The sequence below is a fragment of the Plutella xylostella genome, chromosome 6, assembly GCF_932276165.1.
Source record: "Plutella xylostella chromosome 6, ilPluXylo3.1, whole genome shotgun sequence".
Taxonomy (NCBI): domain Eukaryota; kingdom Metazoa; phylum Arthropoda; class Insecta; order Lepidoptera; family Plutellidae; genus Plutella; species Plutella xylostella.
Genome location: NC_063986.1, coordinates 10,343,742 through 10,365,650, shown reverse-complemented (window position 1 = coordinate 10,365,650; position 21,909 = coordinate 10,343,742). Strand labels below are relative to the sequence as shown.

Here is a 21,909-nt window from a genome sequence, read left to right as displayed (position 1 = left end):
CAATAAATTATAAATAAACAATAACATACCTGTCCAATGCATCGTCAAATACTCTATCAGATTTATAATATTCGTCTTAATTTTTTATGACATGTTCGTCACAATTTCTCCAATTTTTAGGCGAATAATTACGTGCCTCCAGGTATAATCCTCCAAAATTGAAACTCAATAGAAACTATTTTTGATGATGCCAAAAATTAGTCGTGAAATAGTCATAAATAGTCGTGTTTTCCAAAAAATAGTCGTATCATACTTTCGGAGTTAGAGCTATACTTTATGGAGGATTATAGCTGGAGGTCTCCAGCTATAATCCTCCAGTCTCTTCTGAACGAACGGTAAGGCCTATCGACTTGGTTAAGGTCTCAAAAAATAGTCGTGAAATAGTCGTAATGACATGCCAAATTTCAGAAATAGTCGTCAAAAGATAGCAGAGATATAAAGGTACTTTGCTGCAGCCCTGGTGGAGGATTATAGCTGGAGGTTTTGAAAATATCGAATATCTTTGGAACTACTTTAACTATCGGTTTGAATTATGTCTTAAAAAATAGTCGTGAAATAGTCGCTTCTATTTATTATAATTTTAAGCTTGATAAAAGCTGTTAAATAATGATCTCAAATTCTTCATACAAATCAATGTGGACGAGAATGCCATAGCGAGCCAGTACATAAAAATAATAGCACCGTAGCATTGAAGTACTCATATCGAAAGTAGTGAATTATTGGGAAGTCTATCCCACTCTGCGATCGCACCAACAGCCGCGCTTCGCGCGTTGTTGGTGCTCTCTCGAGTGGGATAGCCTTCCCAATAATTCGTGTTCGATATTCATATTAGAATTAGATGGTATTTCTTATGATTATTATTACGATTATATATGTATTCAAGACGCGTTCCAGATTTTTTAAGATAACATAAAAAGTTTGCGCGTCGTCGTCGCTCGCTATTTCATGCCTTCCCGGTAATTCATTATCAGACGGCGGCGGCGACACGGTGCAAATGTGGAATGTGACAGACTTCGCAATGCGTTTTTAATTTAAAGAACTTAGCACGGCTTAGCTATTAATACAGAGTGGGGTACACTTTCCAACGTTTTGATTATGAGGATTAGTTATTTTTAGATAAGTACCTACCTGCATTACATGCACACTACATATATTATATTATTTAATTCACAATCGCAATGGAATTTCAGTAGGTATGTACACAACACACACAGTCTATGACTGACTCTACACATGAATCTAGTTGGTCAGAGTGTTGAGAATTCTTGGCTAGAATCTCAGAAGGAGCAGATATTTGTTTGTTTATAACCAATATGCGTTTGATCTCGGTGTTGGATGTTAAGTGTGAATTTTAATACTTATGTTGTTTGAGGTATATCTGTATGCATATGAATAAGTGTTCTTAACGCCATTCATAAGAAATACAACGTCTTAAAAATACAAATAATTACATTAAGTCGGATGGCACAGTGGTTAGGAACTGACTGTTGTGTTGAGGGTCGTGGGTTCGGTCTCCGTATTTGTTTAATCATAGATAAGTAGGTATTTGTTCTCAGGTTTTGGATGTGCCGAAAAATGCCAATATACTGGGTGTTGCAAAAAGGGTAGGTAAGTATGCCATGCCGCGCCGTGCCATGCGGCACACGTAGGTTTCGGGTTAGTATACCCTGTTGCAACACCCTGTAGATAGATACATATTATAAATAAAAAAAATAGATCGTTTGGTGTCGGCATTTTATTAGTGGAACTTTTTCATTGTGTAAGTATTTGATTTCTTTCCCATAAGTCGGTACCTAGTATCAACGCAGGTATCGGATGTCACATAATGCCGCCAGTAGGTAAATGAGTGACTTGGCATCGTTTTAGAAAATTATAAAACTAAAGTAATGTAATTTGAATCTTAACATAACCACCCAGTTTAATTTGAGCTATAGATTTGTATGAAATTTTAATTTTAACACTAAAGACTCGAGATTTTGTTTTCGGTTAATCTTCAATATTCTCTCAACCCCTTCATGACTTTCGTTTTGGTATTCAGTTCTCATGAATCGGTACCTTGTTCCATTCTAAAACACATATCAGAAGGACTAGTATGGAGTATTTAAGACGCGACAAAAGTTCTCCGTCGCGCTCGCCCTTGAGGCTGCGCGATGTGAGTGAGCGCGATGCAAAACTTATGTCAGGTCTTAAAATTGCGCCCTGTGCTAGCCCTTCTGAAGCTATGAGAAAAAATAAATAAATAATTATTTGGCGAAGTTTAGTAATAAGGTCAGTGAAAGGATAAAAACTATCTGACTTCCACAAAACTAGATTTTCTATGATGAGTGGTCATCCACCATAGAAAAGTAGGTAAGTATTGCGTGAAATAACTGGGTCTTCATTATTTATATTTATTTATCTAAGGGCCTGTTTCACAATGTCTGGTTAGTGACTATCTGTGGGATAAAATACATGGTGTCAGTGTCAAAAAAATTATAAAAGAGAGTGGCAGGTAGGCACTAACCAGACATTGTGAAACATGGTCTAAGTCAAATTACTCTGACTACCACTAAAGGCCCCGGATTCGATCGTCCGCCGGGGCAGATATTTGTTTAAACACAGATATTTGCACTCGGGTCTTAATGTTTCTGTTTTTTTGTACCCACCTGTCAAGCGTGGAGATTATAACAAAAACCCTCCAGTATTGGAGGATGCCAATTTTCAGCAGTGGACTTGTACGGGATGTGTGTGTGTGTTTTTTAGTGAAAAAATAGTTTAATAAAAATTAAGTCTATGATCAGAATTAATTTATTATTTATTAGGTTCTGCGTTTTAAACTCAATGCAGAAACATAAACTACTCCTTCGGGGTTTACAGTCGTGACCATAATTATGTATGTATGTAAACCCAATGCATTCATATGATAAGAGGGTTGGTAGCTCAACCTATAACGCACCCGCTTCTCACGATAGAGTTCGAGTTTGATGCCTGGGCCATGTACCAATGAGTTATTTGGAACTTATGTACAATGTATACCTTTGTTAAATAAAATTTACAGAGGGTGTAAGTACTAAAAATATTAGATACTAAATAAAAAATGAGTTCACACGTGTAAAATGGAAAATACCTAGGTATGGAAACATGCTCGTTAGCAATTATTATTAAAAGCCGTCCCTCCCGTGCGGCAAAAACCACAATTGAATTAAGTTCAATTTCGCGCGACATTTTTTTTGCATACGTTTTAGTTTTTGATTGTATAAAATAGTGGGTGGCGGCCGTCATCGTTCATTATTTTCGTGACTCCAAGAATCTTCAGTTGAGCTTTGTGGTACCGATACCCCTGCTCCGCCGCTGCCTTCCGTCATCGCCGCCGCTCGCCGCCCCGCCCGCCCTGTCGCCGCCCGCCTGCCCTGCCGCCGCCCCCCCTGCCCTGCTGTTGCCCTCGCTGCCCCGCCTGCCGCTGTCGACCACCGTCGTCTGCTCTGCCGCTGAAGTCTGATTGAATACCGACTTCTCTCATAAAAATAATGTAAGTAAGTATTTTTTACTATGTTCATTTATCTCTTTCCATTTTTATAACAGTTTCCTACATTTTAATGTAATTAGAAAATGTAATATTCTAAATAAACCTCATTTCAGTTCATCTGCTCTCCATCGCTGACAATATTTTTTACATATCTAATATAATTGTCATTTGCTTTTCAGGTCTGACTCCGAGTGCGAATCCGTTGTCGGCGCGCACGTCGAGGCTGCAGTTGCTGCTGCAAAGAAGAAACAGACGAGCAAAAGGAAGTCCAGCGCCGCATCGACCAGTTCAAGCAGCGCACCAAGGTAATTATAATAATTAAATCTCTTTACATTAATGTGGGGTTTGGAACTCAGAGGAAGTGTCTATGGTGAGGAATGACAGAGTGTGAGAAAAAGGAAGAAGAGTAAAAGACGAAAGACGTGTATTATTTGGATTAATTTTAATAAAAAACTGAATAAAAGCCGATTAAATCTAAAAGCCAGTATTTTCAATACCACAATTGGGGGCTCGGCCGCGATTTAAACCTAAAAATATCAGATTGGCAAGATTTATTTGGCGAAATTCAAAATTCTAAATACGGTGTAGCGGCCATTTTTGGAGATTGGCCGTGGAAAAGACGGGAAGACGACGGGGGCAATTTTTTTAAAGACGATTAAAAATTGCACCACTACGACGACGACGACGACGCCACGACGGTGAAAACCAAAAAAAAAAAAAAAACTCCTCATGTACGACGACGGAGAACGTGGGGACTCAAGGAAAACGACGACGAGGACGACGAGGACGGGGGCGGCAGCAGCGGCAACGGCGGGGTGTTCAGCAAACATGATGAACTACGCGGAGGAGCTGGTGCCGAAATTCAGCGGGCAGGACAGAATGTACGTGGCCTCGCGATGGGTGGAAGACGTAGAAGATAACGCTGAGATCTTCGGATGGTCTGCGTTACAACAGCTGGTGGTGGCCCGTAGATCACTGACGGGGACGGCGGCGCTATGGCTTCGGGCTGAAAAGCCATTCAAAACATGGGACGCGCTGAAGTCGGCGATACTAAAGGAGTTCCCAGGTACGGTGGATGGGAAGGCCATTCATGAAATCATGAGTGCTAGAAAGAAGCAGCAAGGTGAGAGCTGTATAGACTACCTCCTAGTGATGAAGGAGCTAGCAAAAAGAGGAGAACTAGCTGACAGTGTGGCCATACAATACATTATCGACGGCATAGTGGACGCGGAGAATAATAAAATTATGCTCTACGGCGCTACAACCTACAGTGAGTTGAAAGATAAGTTGAGAATATATGAAACTGTGAAAGAGAAGATGAAGACGCCGCAAGTGCAGCACAGAAGATGGCAACCTAGACCTAGAGAAGCTGAAAAGAGTGACAGGAGAAAATGCTACAGTTGTGGAGAAACCAGTCATATTTCCCCTGAGTGTCCACATAAAAACAGAGGGATGAAGTGCTTTAAATGCAACTCATTTGGTCATATCTCATCAGAATGTCAACAACAACCAAAACACGATGAAGTTCGCAGCGGTAGTGGGGTTCGCAAATCAACAACAATGGCGGCGGGTGCAACCAACGATGTAAATTTTCGTCCAACGATGCGTTCGGAAAGAAGTTCCCAACAACAGCCGACGACATCACGTCAAACGTTGTGCACCGTTGACTCACTCAATGAATGTGAATGTGTGAACGAGAACGATGAAAGATGTCAATGTCAACGTCAACAACAAACAATCATGTCGATGCAGAACGCCGATGCTATGATAAATAAGACGAATAAAGACGAAACCAAGGATAAAGAGGATATTAAAAGGCACATGACAATGGTGGAAATACGCGGAAAAGAAGTGAAGGCTCTGATTGATTCCGGAAGCGACGTCAACGTGATCTCTATGGACGTGTACCAACAGATCGGTTCACCAGAGTGTTTCGACGACAATAAGATATACACAGGACTTGGCTCGCAAGTGAAATCAGTCGGACAGTGCTTGTTAAGTGTGATGGTGAATGGACAAGAATATAAGGACGTTAGTTTTGTAATTATGGACACTAAGGACGTACCACACTCGATGATTTTAGGCAATCCTTTTCTAAAGAATGTAACGTGTGTTTTAAATGACGGTAAGGTGATGTTGTTGCCAATCAACGAGGATTGGTGGGCTAATTTACTTTGTGTTATTTCAGATGAGACAATACCGGCAAATATAGGGTATCAGGTGGACAAGGAGCTTAAACAAAGGGTGGAGAAGTTGGTGAAATCCTATGAACCAAGGAAGACTAAGGAGGCGAATGTGGAACTACATCTCATTCTGAAGGATCGGATACCAGTTGCTCAGCGACCGAGACGGTTAGCTTTTAAGGAGAAACAAGAAGTAGAAAAGCAAGTAAAACAGTGGTTAGATGATGGAATAGTACAGGTAAGCTACTCAGAATATGCTAGTCCCCTGGTGCTTGTTCCTAAGAAAGATGGGTCAATAAGAATCTGTGTTGACTATCGTAAGATCAACCAGAAATTGGTTAAAGATGAGTATCCACTTCCTATCATTGAGGATTTGATTGACAGACTGTCAGAATCGAAAGTTTTTAGTACACTCGATCTCAAAAATGGGTATTTTCATTTGAAGGTGCATGAAGACTCAGTAAAGTATACAGCATTTGTCACACACAATGGACAATATGAATTTTTGAAGGCGCCCTTTGGTCTATCGAACTGCCCTAAAGTTTTCATGAGATTCATCTCAATTATCTTCAGAGATCTCATTTCAAAAGGAATGATTCAGATATTTATTGACGATATTATAATTACAGCTGGGAGTGAAGCCGAGGCAGTAGACAGATTGAAAGAAGTTCTTCAGATAGCATCTGAGTATGGATTAAATGTGAATTGGAAGAAGTCCCAATTGATTGTACGACGAGTAGAATATCTTGGGCATATAATTGAAGACGGAGAGGTGAGACCGTCACCAGACAAAACCGATGCAGTGAGACGTTTTCCAGAGCCAAAAACTCTGAAGCAACTTCATAGTTTTATCGGATTATCATCATATTTCCGTAAGTTTATACAGAATTATGCAGAGATAGCAAGGCCGTTAACAGATTTATTAAAGAAGGATCAGCCGTTTATATTTGATGAGGAACAATTACAGGCATTTCAAATGTTGAAGGATAAACTGACAAGTAGCCCTGTGTTAAAGATTTTTAACCCAAATTTGGAGACAGAGATGCATACAGATGCTTCCTGCAAGGCATATTCAGCTATTCTGATGCAAAGAAGTAAAGAAGACAACCAGTTACATCCGGTGCACTATATGAGCAGGAAAACAACCAAGACGGAGCAGGGTTACTCAAGCTATGAGCTAGAAGCTTTGGCAATTATCGAAGGGATCAAGAAGTATAGGCAATATCTATTTGGTATTCATTTTAAGATTGTCACAGACTGCCAAGCTTTCAAAATGACGTTGGAAAAAAAAGAATTAGTCACATCTACGAGGGTATCAAGGTGGATAATGTTCATACAGGACTATGACTATGAGATTGAACATCGCAGTGGCAGCAGAATGCAACATACTGATGCATTAAGTCGTAACCCAGTTATTGGTGTAATTTCAGAATTTCAAAGAAGAATAAGGAGAATGCAAGCAGAAGATGAGAGTCTCAAGGCGATCATGGAAGTGTTAAAAGAGAAAGAATATCAAGATTATATGATGTACAATGGACTATTATACAAGGGCATGGAGAAGCAACTAGTGATACCAAGAAGTTTAGAGATGGAAATTATCAAGAGAGCTCATGGTAATGGCCACTTTGCTAAGAAGAAGACATTAGAGCTCATATGCAAAGACTATTTCATACAGAATGTAGGTAAGAAGGTTGAAGATTACATTCTAACTTGTGTTCCGTGCTTACTTGCAAGCAGAAAAAGCGGAAAGCAGGAGGGGTTTTTAAACCCGATCGAGAAAGAAGACATCCCTTTAGATACGATTCATATTGATCACATAGGCCCGATGACAGAGACGAAAAAACAATATAATCACATACTTACGGTGATAGACGCTTTTACTAAATTTGTATGGATTTTTCCATGTAAGAGTACAACTGCGAAAGAGGTGATTGATAAGCTACAGATACACCAACAGAATTTTGGGAATGCAAGAAGAATTATATCAGACAGAGGCAGTGCTTTTACAAGCAATGACTTCCAAAATTACTGCCAGGAGGAAGGTATTGAGCATGTACAGATAACCACGGGAGTGCCAAGAGGAAATGGACAAGTTGAAAGAATACACAGGACGATCATCTCGGTACTAACGAAGCTGTGCGTTGAAGAGCCAAGCCTATGGTACAGGCATGTAAGCAAGCTACAGAGAGCTTTGAATAGCACATACCAAAGGAGCATAAACACAAGTCCATTTGAGCTACTGATAGGAGTAAAGATGAACTTCAAGCAAGATGTGAATCTATACAAGCTTATTGAAGAAGAGCAGAGAGAAATATTTCAAGATAACAGAAATCATTTAAGGAAGCAAGCAAAGGAACAAATAATGAAAGTCCAAGAAGAAAACAAGTCAAATTATAATAAGGGTAGAAAACAGAGTAATAAGTATGAAGAAGGAGAACTTGTTGCCATTAAGAGGACTCAGTTTGGTTCAGGCATGAAGTTAAAGCCTAAGTTCCTAGGTCCATACAAGGTGACTAAAGTAAAAAGAAATGATAGATATGACGTGGAAAAGCAAGATCCTGATACGGAAGGTCCGATCAGAACTTCGACGTCAGCTGATCATATGAAGCCATGGCCGAATGATGGTTAATGGGTGGGTTGATGTTTTAACAACAATTTTTTGTTTCAGATGGAGATTTGATGTGAATATGTTTTTTTAATTTTATTATTTACCTACGATGTTATTATGTACTGGGTAAAGATGTTTGGTTATCTATTGTTTTGTGTGACAAAAAGATGTTGTTTTGTTTATTTTGTTTAATTCAAGTTAAAGTTATTTAGAAGGTTACTAAGACGTTTGAAGTTTATGATATTTTAAAATGTTAAAGTGTAAATATTGTTTAAGATGTACCTAAGTTTTATGTTGTTTTGTATAGAGCCAATGAATGCAAGTGGAGGTATGGATGAAGTCAGGTGTAGGATGTAGGTATCAGTTTTATATTTTATATTGTGATTTGGACTTCGGTAGAGCAGACTAACCAGTCTGAGGGCAGACTGAATGCAGGATGGCCGAGTGTGGGGTTTGGAACTCAGAGGAAGTGTCTATGGTGAGGAATGACAGAGTGTGAGAAAAAGGAAGAAGAGTAAAAGACGAAAGACGTGTATTATTTGGATTAATTTTAATAAAAAACTGAATAAAAGCCGATTAAATCTAAAAGCCAGTATTTTCAATACCACAATAATATAGTTCAGTACAGTGTTGTTGTGTTGTATACCATGCAGTTAGTGAACCTGCTTACGGAGCACGAGGGCGAGGGTTCGAATCCCGTCCAGACAAACATTCGTGTTTGATGAACATGAGCATTTGTGTTTGTCTTGGGTCTGGTTTTTGTTTCTCTATCTAATGTATTTTTGTGTAAGTATAGCAGCTGACTGACATCTTACTGGGTCTGCATAATTTGAGGTCGGATGCCTGTGTGTGGGATATTAATTAAATTTATATTGTTGTTGCTCACTGTTCACACGTATTGACTTTGTATTTCTGATGAATTAGAGCAACTAAGTTGATGGAATGGTGTAGGTGGTGGGCAAGCTCGCATCATCTAAAACTTGTGTCCTAGCCAGTTCAGCGTCGCATTGTTTACTTCACCTATCTAGACATCAAGTATGTATGGTGTATACACCATGTGTAATAGATGCAAAGACCTGTGTATAGTGTTGTTTTTCGTGTAAGACAACCTTATTTATTTATCTAGTGGATTACCAAATTAATCTTGATATTTTTTATTTCACAGAGCGCAGAAGAAGAAACTGCACACGATTGATATTTTCGGGTTGTGCAACGACGAGGACGAAGTGTTGGCGCAGAACAAGACGCTGCCATCCTTCGTCGTAAACCGCGTGGCGAACGGGAACCAGCGACGTGTAGCAAACACGTCGGGCGACTTTTACGTGGAGGTGAAAGTTTACGCGCGGCGTGACGCTGAGGACGCGCCGAAGGACACCCGCTGGACCAAGGCCTTGCTGCGGCTCAACACCTACGTGGAAGACGGGTCGCCGCAGTGGAAGTTGCTGCATCGATTTGTGAAGGAGGCGAGCAACCTCTTCAGCGACAGCACGCCGTCGTTTTATAACCCGGATACAATTAAATTTAAAGAAGCATAACCTTTTTAATAATCTACATCTAATAAAATATATTTTTTCCTAGTTATTCCCGTTATTATTATTGTTTTGTTTAATATAGCTGAATTATTAAATTGGTAAAGGTAAAAGTAAAATTAGAGTAGGAGTAGGTAAAGGTATAAGGTATAACTATAAAGGTAAGGCAAGGTAAGGTAAGGTAAGGTAAGGTCTAATGGTCTTATTTTAGTTCGATTTTTTAAGTAGATAGTTCCTATGAAAGTTGCTTTTAGATTCAGTACTTGCATTTTTAACCTTATACTGTACGTCTAGTACAGGATTTGCAATTTTTTTAAAACTATAAAAGTTTACTTTTTCTTCTGTCATCTGCATACATTATTTGACAAAAGTTGCATGATAGTTTCCTCTAGAGCCGTCACTTTGTATGCGAGAAAACGTAAACTTTTATAGTTTCTAACAAACCCGTACTAGACCCTCTTACCTCAAACCTCTCGTTACGTCCCTGTTAGCTAGATTATATTTTTAGTTAGTTAATTCAACAGATTACAAAATGCCATATTGCACAGTATGTAAAGTAAACGTTGAAAAGAGAAAGTGGATTGGACATTTGCGAAGTAATTTACATAAGACCAACGAGTTAGTTATTGATACAAATGATGGTGTACATATAATTCATTCCGCTTTTCAAAGTAGAATTGTCACTTACAGAATAGTTGTGCCCGAGGGTGAGGAGCTTTATTCTACGTCTTTATTTTTCATGAACATAAAAAATAAAGTAAAATCGCTTTTAGATCAATCACTTCAAAAACATATTTGTATCAAAGTAAACTTTGAATTTTATGCAAATTTTATAATGATGAGTAATGATAATCAAGATATAAAATCTTTTGCTACCCAAAATATTCCTCTTCATTTTAATTACGATTTTAATAAATATTTCTCCGAAATTGAAAATATTTTGATTAAGAAAATGGAATCGTTTCAGCAAAGGGATTCTGGTTGGTCATTTTTGAACAACTGTCACATTGATATAAACATTAATAAATATGAAGCACTAAGCGGGTCCAAATACATAGCTCTGCCTAAATTAATTAAGAACAAAAAAGCATGCTTAAATATTCGAAACAATGATGAGTACTGTTTTCTCTGGTGTGTTATGGCGGCTTTGAATCCAACAAAGACTCATCCTGAGCGCGTATCATCGTATCCACACTTTCAGAATGTGTTGAACACCAAAAACATGAACTTTCCAATTAGTTTCGCAGACATCTCAACTTTTGAGAAAAATAATCCTAATATTGCGATATTTGTCTATGGTTTAAAAGACAACAAAATTGAGGGACCATTATACCGATCTGAATCTGATGGTATTAATCACATTAATTTATTGCTAATCGAAAACGAAAATTCATCTCATTACTGTTTGATTAAAAATCTATCTCGCCTTGTGAGAAGCCAAATTACCAAGCACCACGGAAATATATTCTTTTGCGATGTATGCTTCACATTTTTCCGATCACAAGAAGAGTTGAACAATCATGTTTGCGGTGAGCCGACCTATTTTTTACCAGAAAAAGGCTCATTTGTCCAATTTAAAAATTATGAAAAAAAACAAGATGTGCCCTATGTCATATATGCAGACTTTGAAACAATGTTGCAGCCAGTGCACGGTTGTGATCCTAACCCAAATACTGCTACTACAACTGATTTACACCATCATATACCGATTGCTTTTGCATACAACATAATTTGCACTATTGATGAAACTCAAAACCTATTTGTTTCATACCGTGGTGAGGACTGTGTTTCCAAATTCGTTCAATCATTACAAAATCATTGTACAAAAATTAATGAAATGTTAAATACCACTAAACCAATGATTTTCACAGAGGCGGACAGCGAAAATTTTCAAAACGCAACGCGTTGTCACATTTGTAAACACTTGCTTTGGAATGACAAAGTTAGGGATCACTGTCATATCTCTGCTCAGTACCGCGGGGCAGCTCATGCTCATTGTAATTTACAGTACAAATTAAGTAAATTCGTTCCGATTTTTTTTCATAACTTGTCTGGTTATGATTGTCATCTTTTTATCAAGGAACTTGGTGAAATCCCTGGAAAGATACAACTAATACCAAAAACTAAAGAAAACTATATTTCATTCACAAAGTTTTTACCTGTTGGTGATGGAGATCATATTCGTCTGCGATTTGCAGATTCACTAAAATTTTTGGGAACTAGCTTGGGAAAGTTGGCTAAAACATTGACGCAAGACGATTTTCACTGCCTTAAAAAACATTTTCCAGCGGAAAAAGATTTTTGTCTTTTGACGCGAAAGGGTGTATACCCATACAATTACATGACTAGTTGGGAGACTTATTTAGAAGATAGTCTACCTTCAAAGTCAAACTTTTATAATGTCTTAACCAATGAAGACATTTCAACTGAAGATTATGAACACGCCCAATCAGTTTGGAATCAGTTCCGAATTCAAACCATGGGTGACTACACGGATTTATATCTCAAAACCGATGTGTTAATTTTGTCTGATATTTTTGAAAAATTTCGTAAAACATGTAAACAGCATTATCAGTTAGATCCCGCACATTTCATCACCGCACCTCAATTGTCATTTGATGCAATGATGATCCATACAGGCGTTAAACTCGAACTCTTGAATGATCTATCTATGATTCGAATGATTCAAAGTGGTATAAGAGGAGGAATAGTTATGTGTTCCCATAGATATGTGAAGGCAAACCATAAATTCGTGCTAGATTATGACCCTTCACAACAAGATTCACACATCGTTTATATAGATTGCAATAATTTATATGGACACAGCATGTGTCAAAGTTTGCCTGAATCCAATTTCAGATTCCTCAACCAATGTGAAATAGATAAACTTGACGTTTCGTTAGTGGACGACGATGCGGATTATGGTTACATACTTGAAGTAGATTTGGCTTATCCTCATCACTTGCATGGTGAACATGATGATTTACCATTTTGTCCCGAAAAATGCATCCCACCCGGAGGTAAAACTAAAAAGTTAATTCCTAATTTATACGATAAATACAATTATGTGATTCACTACAGACATTTGAAAACATGCTTAGACCATGGTTTACTTCTTCAAAAAATTCATCGCGTTATCACATTTAAACAAAGTCCATATCTCAAATCATATATTGAGCTCAACACAAAACTTCGACAAGAAGCTAAATCGGTGTTTGAACAAGATTTCTTTAAACTTTTGAATAACTCAGTATTCGGAAAAACATTAGAAAATAACGAATCTAGGGTCACTGTGCATTTGGTGAAGCAATGGAATGATACAAATAACAAAACAAAAAAAAAATTGCAAGCCAATAGACTTATTGCGAACCCTCGTTTCCATAGCGTTTCCATTTTTAGTGAGAATTTAGTAGCCATTCAAATGAAACCAAAGAAAATTGTTTATGATAAACCGATATATATTGGGTTTACAGTACTTGAGCTATCTAAAACACACATGTACAACTTTCATTATAATATTGTAAAGCCATATTACCAAGATAGGGTTAAAATGTGCTACACAGACACTGATAGTTTTATTTATGCCATAAAAACTAATGATTTTTATCAAGATTTGAAAACTCATTTCATCAAATATTTTGATACAAGCAATTACAACATTCAGAATGAATACGGTCTACCTTTGATCAACAAAAAGGTGCCAGGTCTGTTCAAGGATGAAATGGGTGGACGAATAATAACAGAATTTGTGGGTCTGAGATCTAAAATGTACTGTATTAAAACTCAGGATAGGGTTATAAAAAAAGCGAAAGGTGTAAAATCAAGTGTAATGAGGGATTTAACTCATTTAGACTATAAATCTGTACTTCTCGAAAATAACGTCATCCGCAGAAGAAACATTTTGTTTAGATCAATCCGTCACCAATTGTTTACGAGAAGCATAAATAAGGTGGCTCTATCACACAACGATGATAAAAAAATGATACGTGGTGATAAAATTAGTACGACAGCTTGGGGTAGCAAATATATATTTTAGTTGATAATATTACATACTAATAACAAGTAATTTACATAATCTGTTGAATTAATTAGCATTGTTAAGTTAGGTTAGACACATGTTTTTAATTTTAAATGGCTGAGGGATGAAGACAGAGTTAAAGTTTACTTATCTATTCTACTTTGTATATTATGTTTATATTTGACTTTTATTATTTCAATACTTTTATTGATTGCACTGCAATACTTTTGATTGTACCAATAAGTTGTACCCTGTTTAAATAGATTATAAGCTAAATTTTAATGTTATCTTAAATAAAATAACATTATAACGGGATCTTTTGTTTTATTTATAAATCACACCTAAAAAGTAAGTAGGTATTATTGCTTGAAATATTCATAGAAAAGCCAAGTCTACACAACACGTGGTTACTGCATCGACCTACATAAAGTGCATCGCAAACATTTGTGTAAGTGTGAAAAAGATAGCATGATGTTTTCAAATTGCCGATGTTGCATTTTCATTATGTTTCACAACACGTGGCTACTGCGTAAAGTGCAGCGCAAACATTTGCGTAAGTGTGAAAAAGATAGCATGATGTTTTCAAATTGTCGATGTTGCATTTTCATTATGTTTCACAACACGTAGCTACTGCGTAAAGTGCAGCGCAAACATTTGTGTAAGTGTGAAAAAGATAGCATGATGTCTTCAAATTGTCGATGTTGCATTTTCATTATGTTTCACAACACGTGGCTACTGCGTAAAGTGCAGCGCAACCTTTTGGGTAAGTGTGAAAAAGATAGCATGATGTTTTTAAATTTTCGATGTTGCATTTTCATTATGTTTCTTTCACTCTACTACCAGCGCTGCGCACGAGCACCTCACTGTTAAGACTCGGACCATTCTCAAACAAAACTCTGCAAAATGTCACAATCGGTAAGTTATCTATTTCTTTTCGAATATTTGAATGTAAAGTGCTCGAGAGTTATGGTGGACAATTATTTAATATTTTTTCTTTCTTTCCAGATCCTGAATGAATCTAGCCCATACGGGTTAGGTACGCCGCATTCGTTCGACCACCTGCAGTGCGGACAAGTATGGTTCGACAGCGATGTTGAAGAGGTGCGGCCGCCAAGCCCAGAGAGAACCATCGCTAAAAAGAAAAGTGTTGCAGCCAGACAGTCCAGAAAACGGCGGGCGGAGGATGACACCACAACCTCTTACGTGATGAGCAAATCACCGCGACCAGGACATCGGCTCGTGAGAATTGAGGTTGTGGATCTGAACAGCAGTACTAGTGACAGTGAGTGTGTAGTGCTAAAAGCACAGTACGTTGTGACGCATCCGGTAGATGAGATAATAGACATGACGGAAAACCTAGTGAAAAAAATTACAAAGACTATGTGTAGCTCTTAAGTTAGTTTAGGTTTAGTATATAAACTGTATTTTTGTTTAGATGTAGGTAGATTAAAATAAATAAAAGACTTTAATAAAAATCTGGATTTTATTTTCTTTTAACATAATATTAATAATCATTATAATACCATTTCCTTAAACAAATAACTGTTTTTAAAGCACAATATTTTTGATGGTTAAAACAACAAATTTTGTCATTACCTTGATAACTATCAAATAATGATTTTAAGTTAGGGCACCCCCTTTCTCCGATATCTAGAACTTTACAATCAGGTGACAACTCTCTTAACCACTTACATTTCTCAGAACCTTTAACAAATACATTTGCTTTGTCTAAAACTGGTTTTATTAACCTGCTAAATTCATTATAATCTATGTACCCTTGTCGCCAGTAAATTCCCCTATTTCTCTCCAACCATTTTACTTGTTTCTTTTCATCATCACTTAATTTTGAAAATGGATAAGGAGGCTTTACTAAATAGACCTGAGTATATTCTTTTGTAGCATATGCTAATTCTTTGATAATAAATCTATTTTTATAGTCACGAAATCCTTGCAAATCCAATAATAATAAATCAGTACTCATATTAGTTTTTTTACAATATTAGAAAGTGGTTTATACTCGATTATACAATCATTTAAAATAAGACAATAAGCTGTTGTTTGATCGGGTATTTCTACATCACTCTCTATTTCAACACGTACATCCACCGGTCCGGTTTTTAATGTTTCGTTTTGACGACAACAGTCAACAACGAACAAGGGTGCCTTATCTTTAAATTGTTTTAAACTTAACAACGGCCCTAACTGATGTCCAAAATATGACTGTTGAAATTTCACGTACTGCTCGTATATTAATAGATATCGGTCTTCTCCAAATTTTATATCAAGATTTTCATATGGAAAATAGGTAGAATTTAAGAACACTTTAACATCGCGTAAATGACAATGATCGAATTGCGACATATCCGACTTAGCATTGCTTTTTCGATTTGTTTGTAAGCCTATAATAACAAACCGCGGTTTTTCCATTTGAGATGTAGTTTTTATTGACCACGTATGTTTGGTACTTCTTGGTAATAGAGGATATTCATAAAGATCCCAATTTCTAAATGCTATACTAATAGCTTTGTCTTTCTCTAAATATCTCAATAAGTGAATCCTCTCGCGATCTGATACTTTTATATGTGGCATTCTCCACACTAATTTATTTATGGTTATATCGTCTAATACTTCATTAGTACTTAATTTTATTGCGTTAAGGTTCGTGTTACTACGCAGAAGTACCAACTCATGCTTACAATTCATAATAATTTTTTTGTAATCCTCAGCGAAGCCAAAAATTTTATTTAATGGTATAGACACGGAAAAAGATCCTGAAGTAATTTTAGAGCCCTCAATTTCCCACCCCCACAACCGTGACATTTTAGATTCATTTTCATTCATTGACAACAAAGATTTTATAGTAGTTGTTATTCCTGCATTTTTTATTCTGTCTATCTCAACACCGTTGAGTTCATATCGAATATCTTGAAAAAGAAACAGTATAGCATTGTTAACAAGTTCAACACTGCTAACTTTCTCTCTTTTATCACCAACAGGACGAGACACTGTGATAGACCCTTCTATGTATAGTGTACTCGCTGTCGGCAAAACGTACAGATCTTGTTGATTAATAGGAATGCGAATCTCATCATTAAGGTTAAAACTGTTTATGTATGGTTTATACGAATGAACTTCATAGCTTTCAATACTGTTGTCATGGGTAATGGGATCTGTTATATTTAAAAAATTCATTTTAAGAGTTTGATGGATTTCAGAAATTGTTTGTTTTCCTGTGTAAGCTTTCTCCTTTTTATAGGTGGTGGCTGATGGTCTGCGCGTAATGTACTGCGTATGTTATATAGGGGTTCAAACCTTTTATTGATGAAATCGATCATTTTTTTCTTAAATGCAAATAGAGTTGTAATTCTTCTTCTCGTAAATTAATCAAATTGTTTTTTGTGTCTAAAATTCTTATGTTAATTTCACTAACGCTGTCTTGATTTACCGGAAAATATATTAAATTTTTTGGAATTTCTATTATTCGGTATCCTGGCGGTACACTAGGAGCAAATTCGTAAATAATGTGACTGGGTTTTCCGTTAATATACGATCCGCTCACAATGTCACATTCGATGCGAACGATGGTTGTAGAAAGAATGCTTACTGGAAAGACGGAGTCATGTAATATATTGGCTTTAAGTATTTCATTTCTAAAACCCAATGTCCTCGCAATTGAACCAGCTTTTTCAAAATGAATGTCTTTCGAACAAAATATATTTGTACTTAAAGTATTATTGTTGCACATTAACTTAAATGTGCAATCAGTTAAATGTGATTTCAAGAAATCGTAAATATCTAGCAGTTCGTAAGATCCTTCAGGGATTTCTACCATTTCATTATCACCATAATAAAATTTATTGTTATTTTTACCTACGTTAGGTATCGAATTGAATGTTGAAAAAAATACTAGTCCGCATTCATATTCACCACCAAGTTGCAAAGCTGGCGAATAATTTGTAGACAAAGCGGATTTACAACCAGTAATTGATAGTGTGAACGACATTGTGATAATGAGGAAATATATAATCAATCGCTTGTTATAAACGGTTTCCAGATTTTTTTCAGAAATTTAATGCATAAGTGACCACAATTATAAAGATTACTTCCTTGACAATTTTGATAATTGTAGAATACATTATTTTTTTTTGTTAAATATGTTAATATTTCTTTAGGCGGTTTTAAACCATAACTATCAAAATAGTTCGTATAATTATTAACTTTGACATAGGCTACCCAGTGAGTTCCATCATTCACTGAAAGATCTAAATTTACAATAGCACACTCAATTTTCTTAGGCTTACTTGGCAGAGTATCTCTCATATAAACGCCGCGAAAATAAGGTATATCGCGAGTGTGTTTTAATATATCAATATTACTTAGAGCACGTCTGGGTAGCCGCGAAACTAGTTTTTTGGCGATTTTAAACATAGTCCTTTGCCCTTTTTGTAGGGTTTTATGTATAAACCTTTCCCCAAAGCGATTGATTCCATCGTCTTATTGTGACGTTCAGATTCCGCCAGATTTTTTTGCGCTGACTTATAATCATTTACAGCTTTAGCTATTCCGCCCACACCACCGGCTAATGATCCCAATGCCGATAGTCCCGCAAAAATTGGAATTAAAGGAAGTATCCCTCCTGTTTTAGGAATGGGAATAATTCTAGGTAATTTCACACGGTTATTTTTGTGAAATATTTTTTTTGCAGCCAAATATGCTAACTCTATGGCATGTTTGTTATTTTTTGGTTTTATTTTCCTTAGCACTGATTTTAATTTGTTAACAGATGATTTAAATGATTGAACCCCAGCGCCAGTTCTAAGTTTAGCTTTCATAATTTTATTTACCAACCAAGATGCGACTTTTTCACCTGTACTAACGTCTTTTGATTTCAATCTTTGTTTTGCCATATTTTTTAACTTCAAATCTGCTTTATGTCGATCTTGTAAATTAGAATAGTTTGCGTAAGCTATATCGTGTTGCATGCATGCGTTGTCCAAACGATTAATGCCTTTATCACCTCTTCTTAAACGTTCTTGTAAGCGTGTACCTGGGCCACAGTATTGATAGCCTGGTAAGTGTAACTCTACTGGCAAATTATTTATCAATGAGTTAAGGAGTCCTTTCCCTTTCATTACTGGGTGACTAATGAAAATAAATTGAACAAAACAGTATAATATATGTACTTCAATCTTTAATAACATTGCTTTTATCAATCCAACTGTTTTCTTTTGAGCTTAGACCAAGCCATTTAACACAAACCTTATTTCCAGACGTTTTAATTACCTTTTCAACTAAATAAATATTAGGATACTTAGTTTTTTGAAGTTCGTATTCATAAAAACAACCTTTTATCGGAATTCCATGTTGATCTCGTACGTAATATGTAGTAGGTTCAGATTTTATTACTTTCATAACCGTAAACAATTCGGTGGACCAGTTCGGTGTATAGCCTTTTTGAAACTCTCCTTTATACTTGCTTATACGGACAACGTCACCTATATGATACTTATTTTTTTTAACTGATATAGCCTTATGACGATTTTTTATATTCTTAGCTACGATTGATTCATTCAACTTATTTATCTCAGATGGTTTATACTTTGTTGTGGTATGAATAGTATGATTATAATTATATACTATATCATTTATTACGCTTCCTATCCATTTATAGTTTCCAACAAAACTGAAATGTTTAAACATCTTGCCTTTTAAAGTTCTTATAACTCTTTCCACTATTGATGCTTTTTTTGAAGAGTATGTGGAATAATGATTAATTCCTCTCTTTTGCATAAGCTGTCGAAAGATGTCATTGTAAAACTCCAAACCCATATCAGTTTGCAAATTTGCAGGAGTTCGTCCTTCCTTTAAAACTCTATCAAAAGCTAAAACCACCTCACGCTTTGTTTTACTCTTCAATGCTACTACCCATGTATACTTAGAAAAGGCGTCAATAACAACCAATATGAATTTAAAACCATTGTTGTTTTTGTAGTATTTTTTTACATCAATCAAATCTGCTTGCCATAAATCATCTATTCCTTTTAGGATAACTGACCGACGTGGGAAATTTCGTCTTGCAGCTTTATGAATTTCATTAACCACACCTTTTTTACTCATGTTGGATGGTGAGATGATCTCTCAAATCTACTATATGATCTTTGATCATATTACTCACGTCTACTTTAGAGCACTTGCGATGCAACTGTTCCTGAAGAAGACTTAATTCAGCTTTTATACTTGTGAGTTCTGCAAGAAAGTCTTCTTTTTTGCAATAAAGGTTGTAGCTTTGGTCGAGGTACTCTTTACTAACAGCTTCATCACCCTCAATTGGCAATTTCAATCCTTTTAATCTTCTTTTTTTTAAATCGTAATCACCTACTTCGTTTTGACTAAGTGTTTTAGTTAATGGTGTAAATTCTAAAGAGTCTAGAACACGCATTCTTTTATGAACGTGGTGACCAAACTTATCGATATTCATCATGTAACTAAGGTGGAGGTTATAGTTATAATAAAACTTAACTTAATTTGCACAAGTATTTATTTACTCAATATCTACACATGTTCTTAATTCTTTCATAACTGATAATATTTCATCATCTAATCCAGTGTTACCAGCATCTCTGGAAGCTATTAACAATTTTAATGTTTTCACTAAGTCATTTGGATCATTCCAAAAAATGTAATCTACACTTTTACCAACTTCTTTAAATAATGGTAATCCCTTCCCTTTCGCGGTGCTGCTGTTAGATTTGTCTGAAGGTGAACTTAACAATGGTTTTATAATTTCTAAATACTTAAAACCCCTATTGCTGTTAATTGGTTGATTTAAATCATATTTTCTTTTATGTGCATTCGTGAGCAATAACATGGACTTGTAAATTTGTTTGTCATCTTCAGTGACTACTCTTAAATCAGGTTTTCTTTGATAGAGTAATTCAGATAGCCCTCTTGTTCTATTAAATGAATGTCCAGCTACTATAAATTCATTATCGGTTATAGTAACGCGCTCTGTTCCGATCATCGGTTTTCCATTTTCTATCCTGATTCCGTATGGAATATCTTTAAACACTTCTGATGATAAAGACCATGATGATATATCCTGAGGAGTAGGAGTCGAAACACCATCGGAAGTTTCAAAAAATAAATCACTCGTGTTATTCTTTGAGTTTTGTTCAAACTCTGAATCACTTACAGATTGATCAAAATTTATATCACTTAATGAATTTTGCAGTGTATCGTCTGATATTTTAGTGGGTACCGATAATTTTCTTTTCCTAGAAAGAGTAATTTCTGGCATGGTATTGTCTTCTTCCTCACTATCTTGATAACCTCCATCATATTCTCTTGCACTAGAGTTTTTTCTGGCTAGCTGCTTTAATGGGTCAGTTACTGGTTTGAACATAGATTGCAGCGCTATTTCAGAATCTAATTTGTTGTTTTTCATTTGTTGAACTTTCTTTTTAACAGCCTCAGCAGATTTGATTATTTGCTGTTTTATATTTTTTTCGTCGTTCATTTTCGCAAACAGTACAACTTTCTAGTCGAAAAGCAAATGGAAAAGTGCTGAGTATATTGTTGAGAAGGTTTATATATTCATTTCAACCATCGACGTTTATAAATGTATCAAATTTCATTCTATAGCAACCTTTGTTTTTCTGACAGTCTTTATTTATGACTAAGTAGCTAAATTCATTTTTCCAAACTCTGGAACACATTTCACGAAACTGTGACCAGGTCATATCAGTGTTAACATGTTCATCATATACATGTCGGAGGTTTACGTCATCTTGCTTAAATAAAATTAAAAGATTGGCATTGTCACGAATTAATTGTTTTGGGACTTTGGTGTAGGTTTGGTTTAAATAAAAACAGTCTATATTTTTATGTCTTCCCATAGCAAAATAATCTCGAATATTATTCTGATTTTCGCATGCTACATCATCAAAAATGATGACAGAATTTTGAGCGGCGTTAATAGGACTTAAAACTTCGTCATTGTCGTGATATTTAAAATAGGAGAGACCGGATACTAGATTCATTACCTTTTCTAAAAATATGTATTTTGG

General features: G+C 36.0%; 2 protein-coding genes across 2 annotated transcripts; both read left to right on the top strand.

The window, feature by feature from the left end:
• The first annotated feature begins 3,055 nt into the window (after nt 1–3,055).
• Nucleotides 3,056–10,125, top strand: LOC119691360. Its single transcript, XM_048621604.1, has 3 exons — nt 3,056–3,508; nt 3,685–3,810; nt 9,462–10,125. Coding segments are annotated over exons 1-3 (498 nt in total). The 5' UTR covers nt 3,056–3,506; the 3' UTR covers nt 9,832–10,125.
• Nucleotides 3,901–6,456, top strand: LOC125488607. Its single transcript, XM_048621603.1, has 2 exons — nt 3,901–5,926; nt 6,318–6,456. Exons 1-2 carry the CDS (start codon nt 4,235–4,237, stop codon nt 6,339–6,341), a joined length of 1,716 nt encoding a protein of 571 aa, XP_048477560.1. The 5' UTR covers nt 3,901–4,234; the 3' UTR covers nt 6,342–6,456.
• Nucleotides 10,126–21,909: the final 11,784 nt, after the last annotated feature.

Coding starts and splice junctions, on each gene's coding strand:
- LOC119691360 (XM_048621604.1), top strand. Junction 3,811..9,461: donor AGTTCAAGCAGCGCACCAAG/GTAATTATAATA, acceptor TTTATTTCACAG/AGCGCAGAAGAAGAAACTGC.
- LOC125488607 (XM_048621603.1), top strand. CDS start 4,235: ATGTACGACGACGGAGAACGTGGGGACTCAAGGAAAACGACGACGAGG. Junction 5,927..6,317: donor TAGATGATGGAATAGTACAG/GTAAGCTACTCA, acceptor TTATAATTACAG/CTGGGAGTGAAGCCGAGGCA.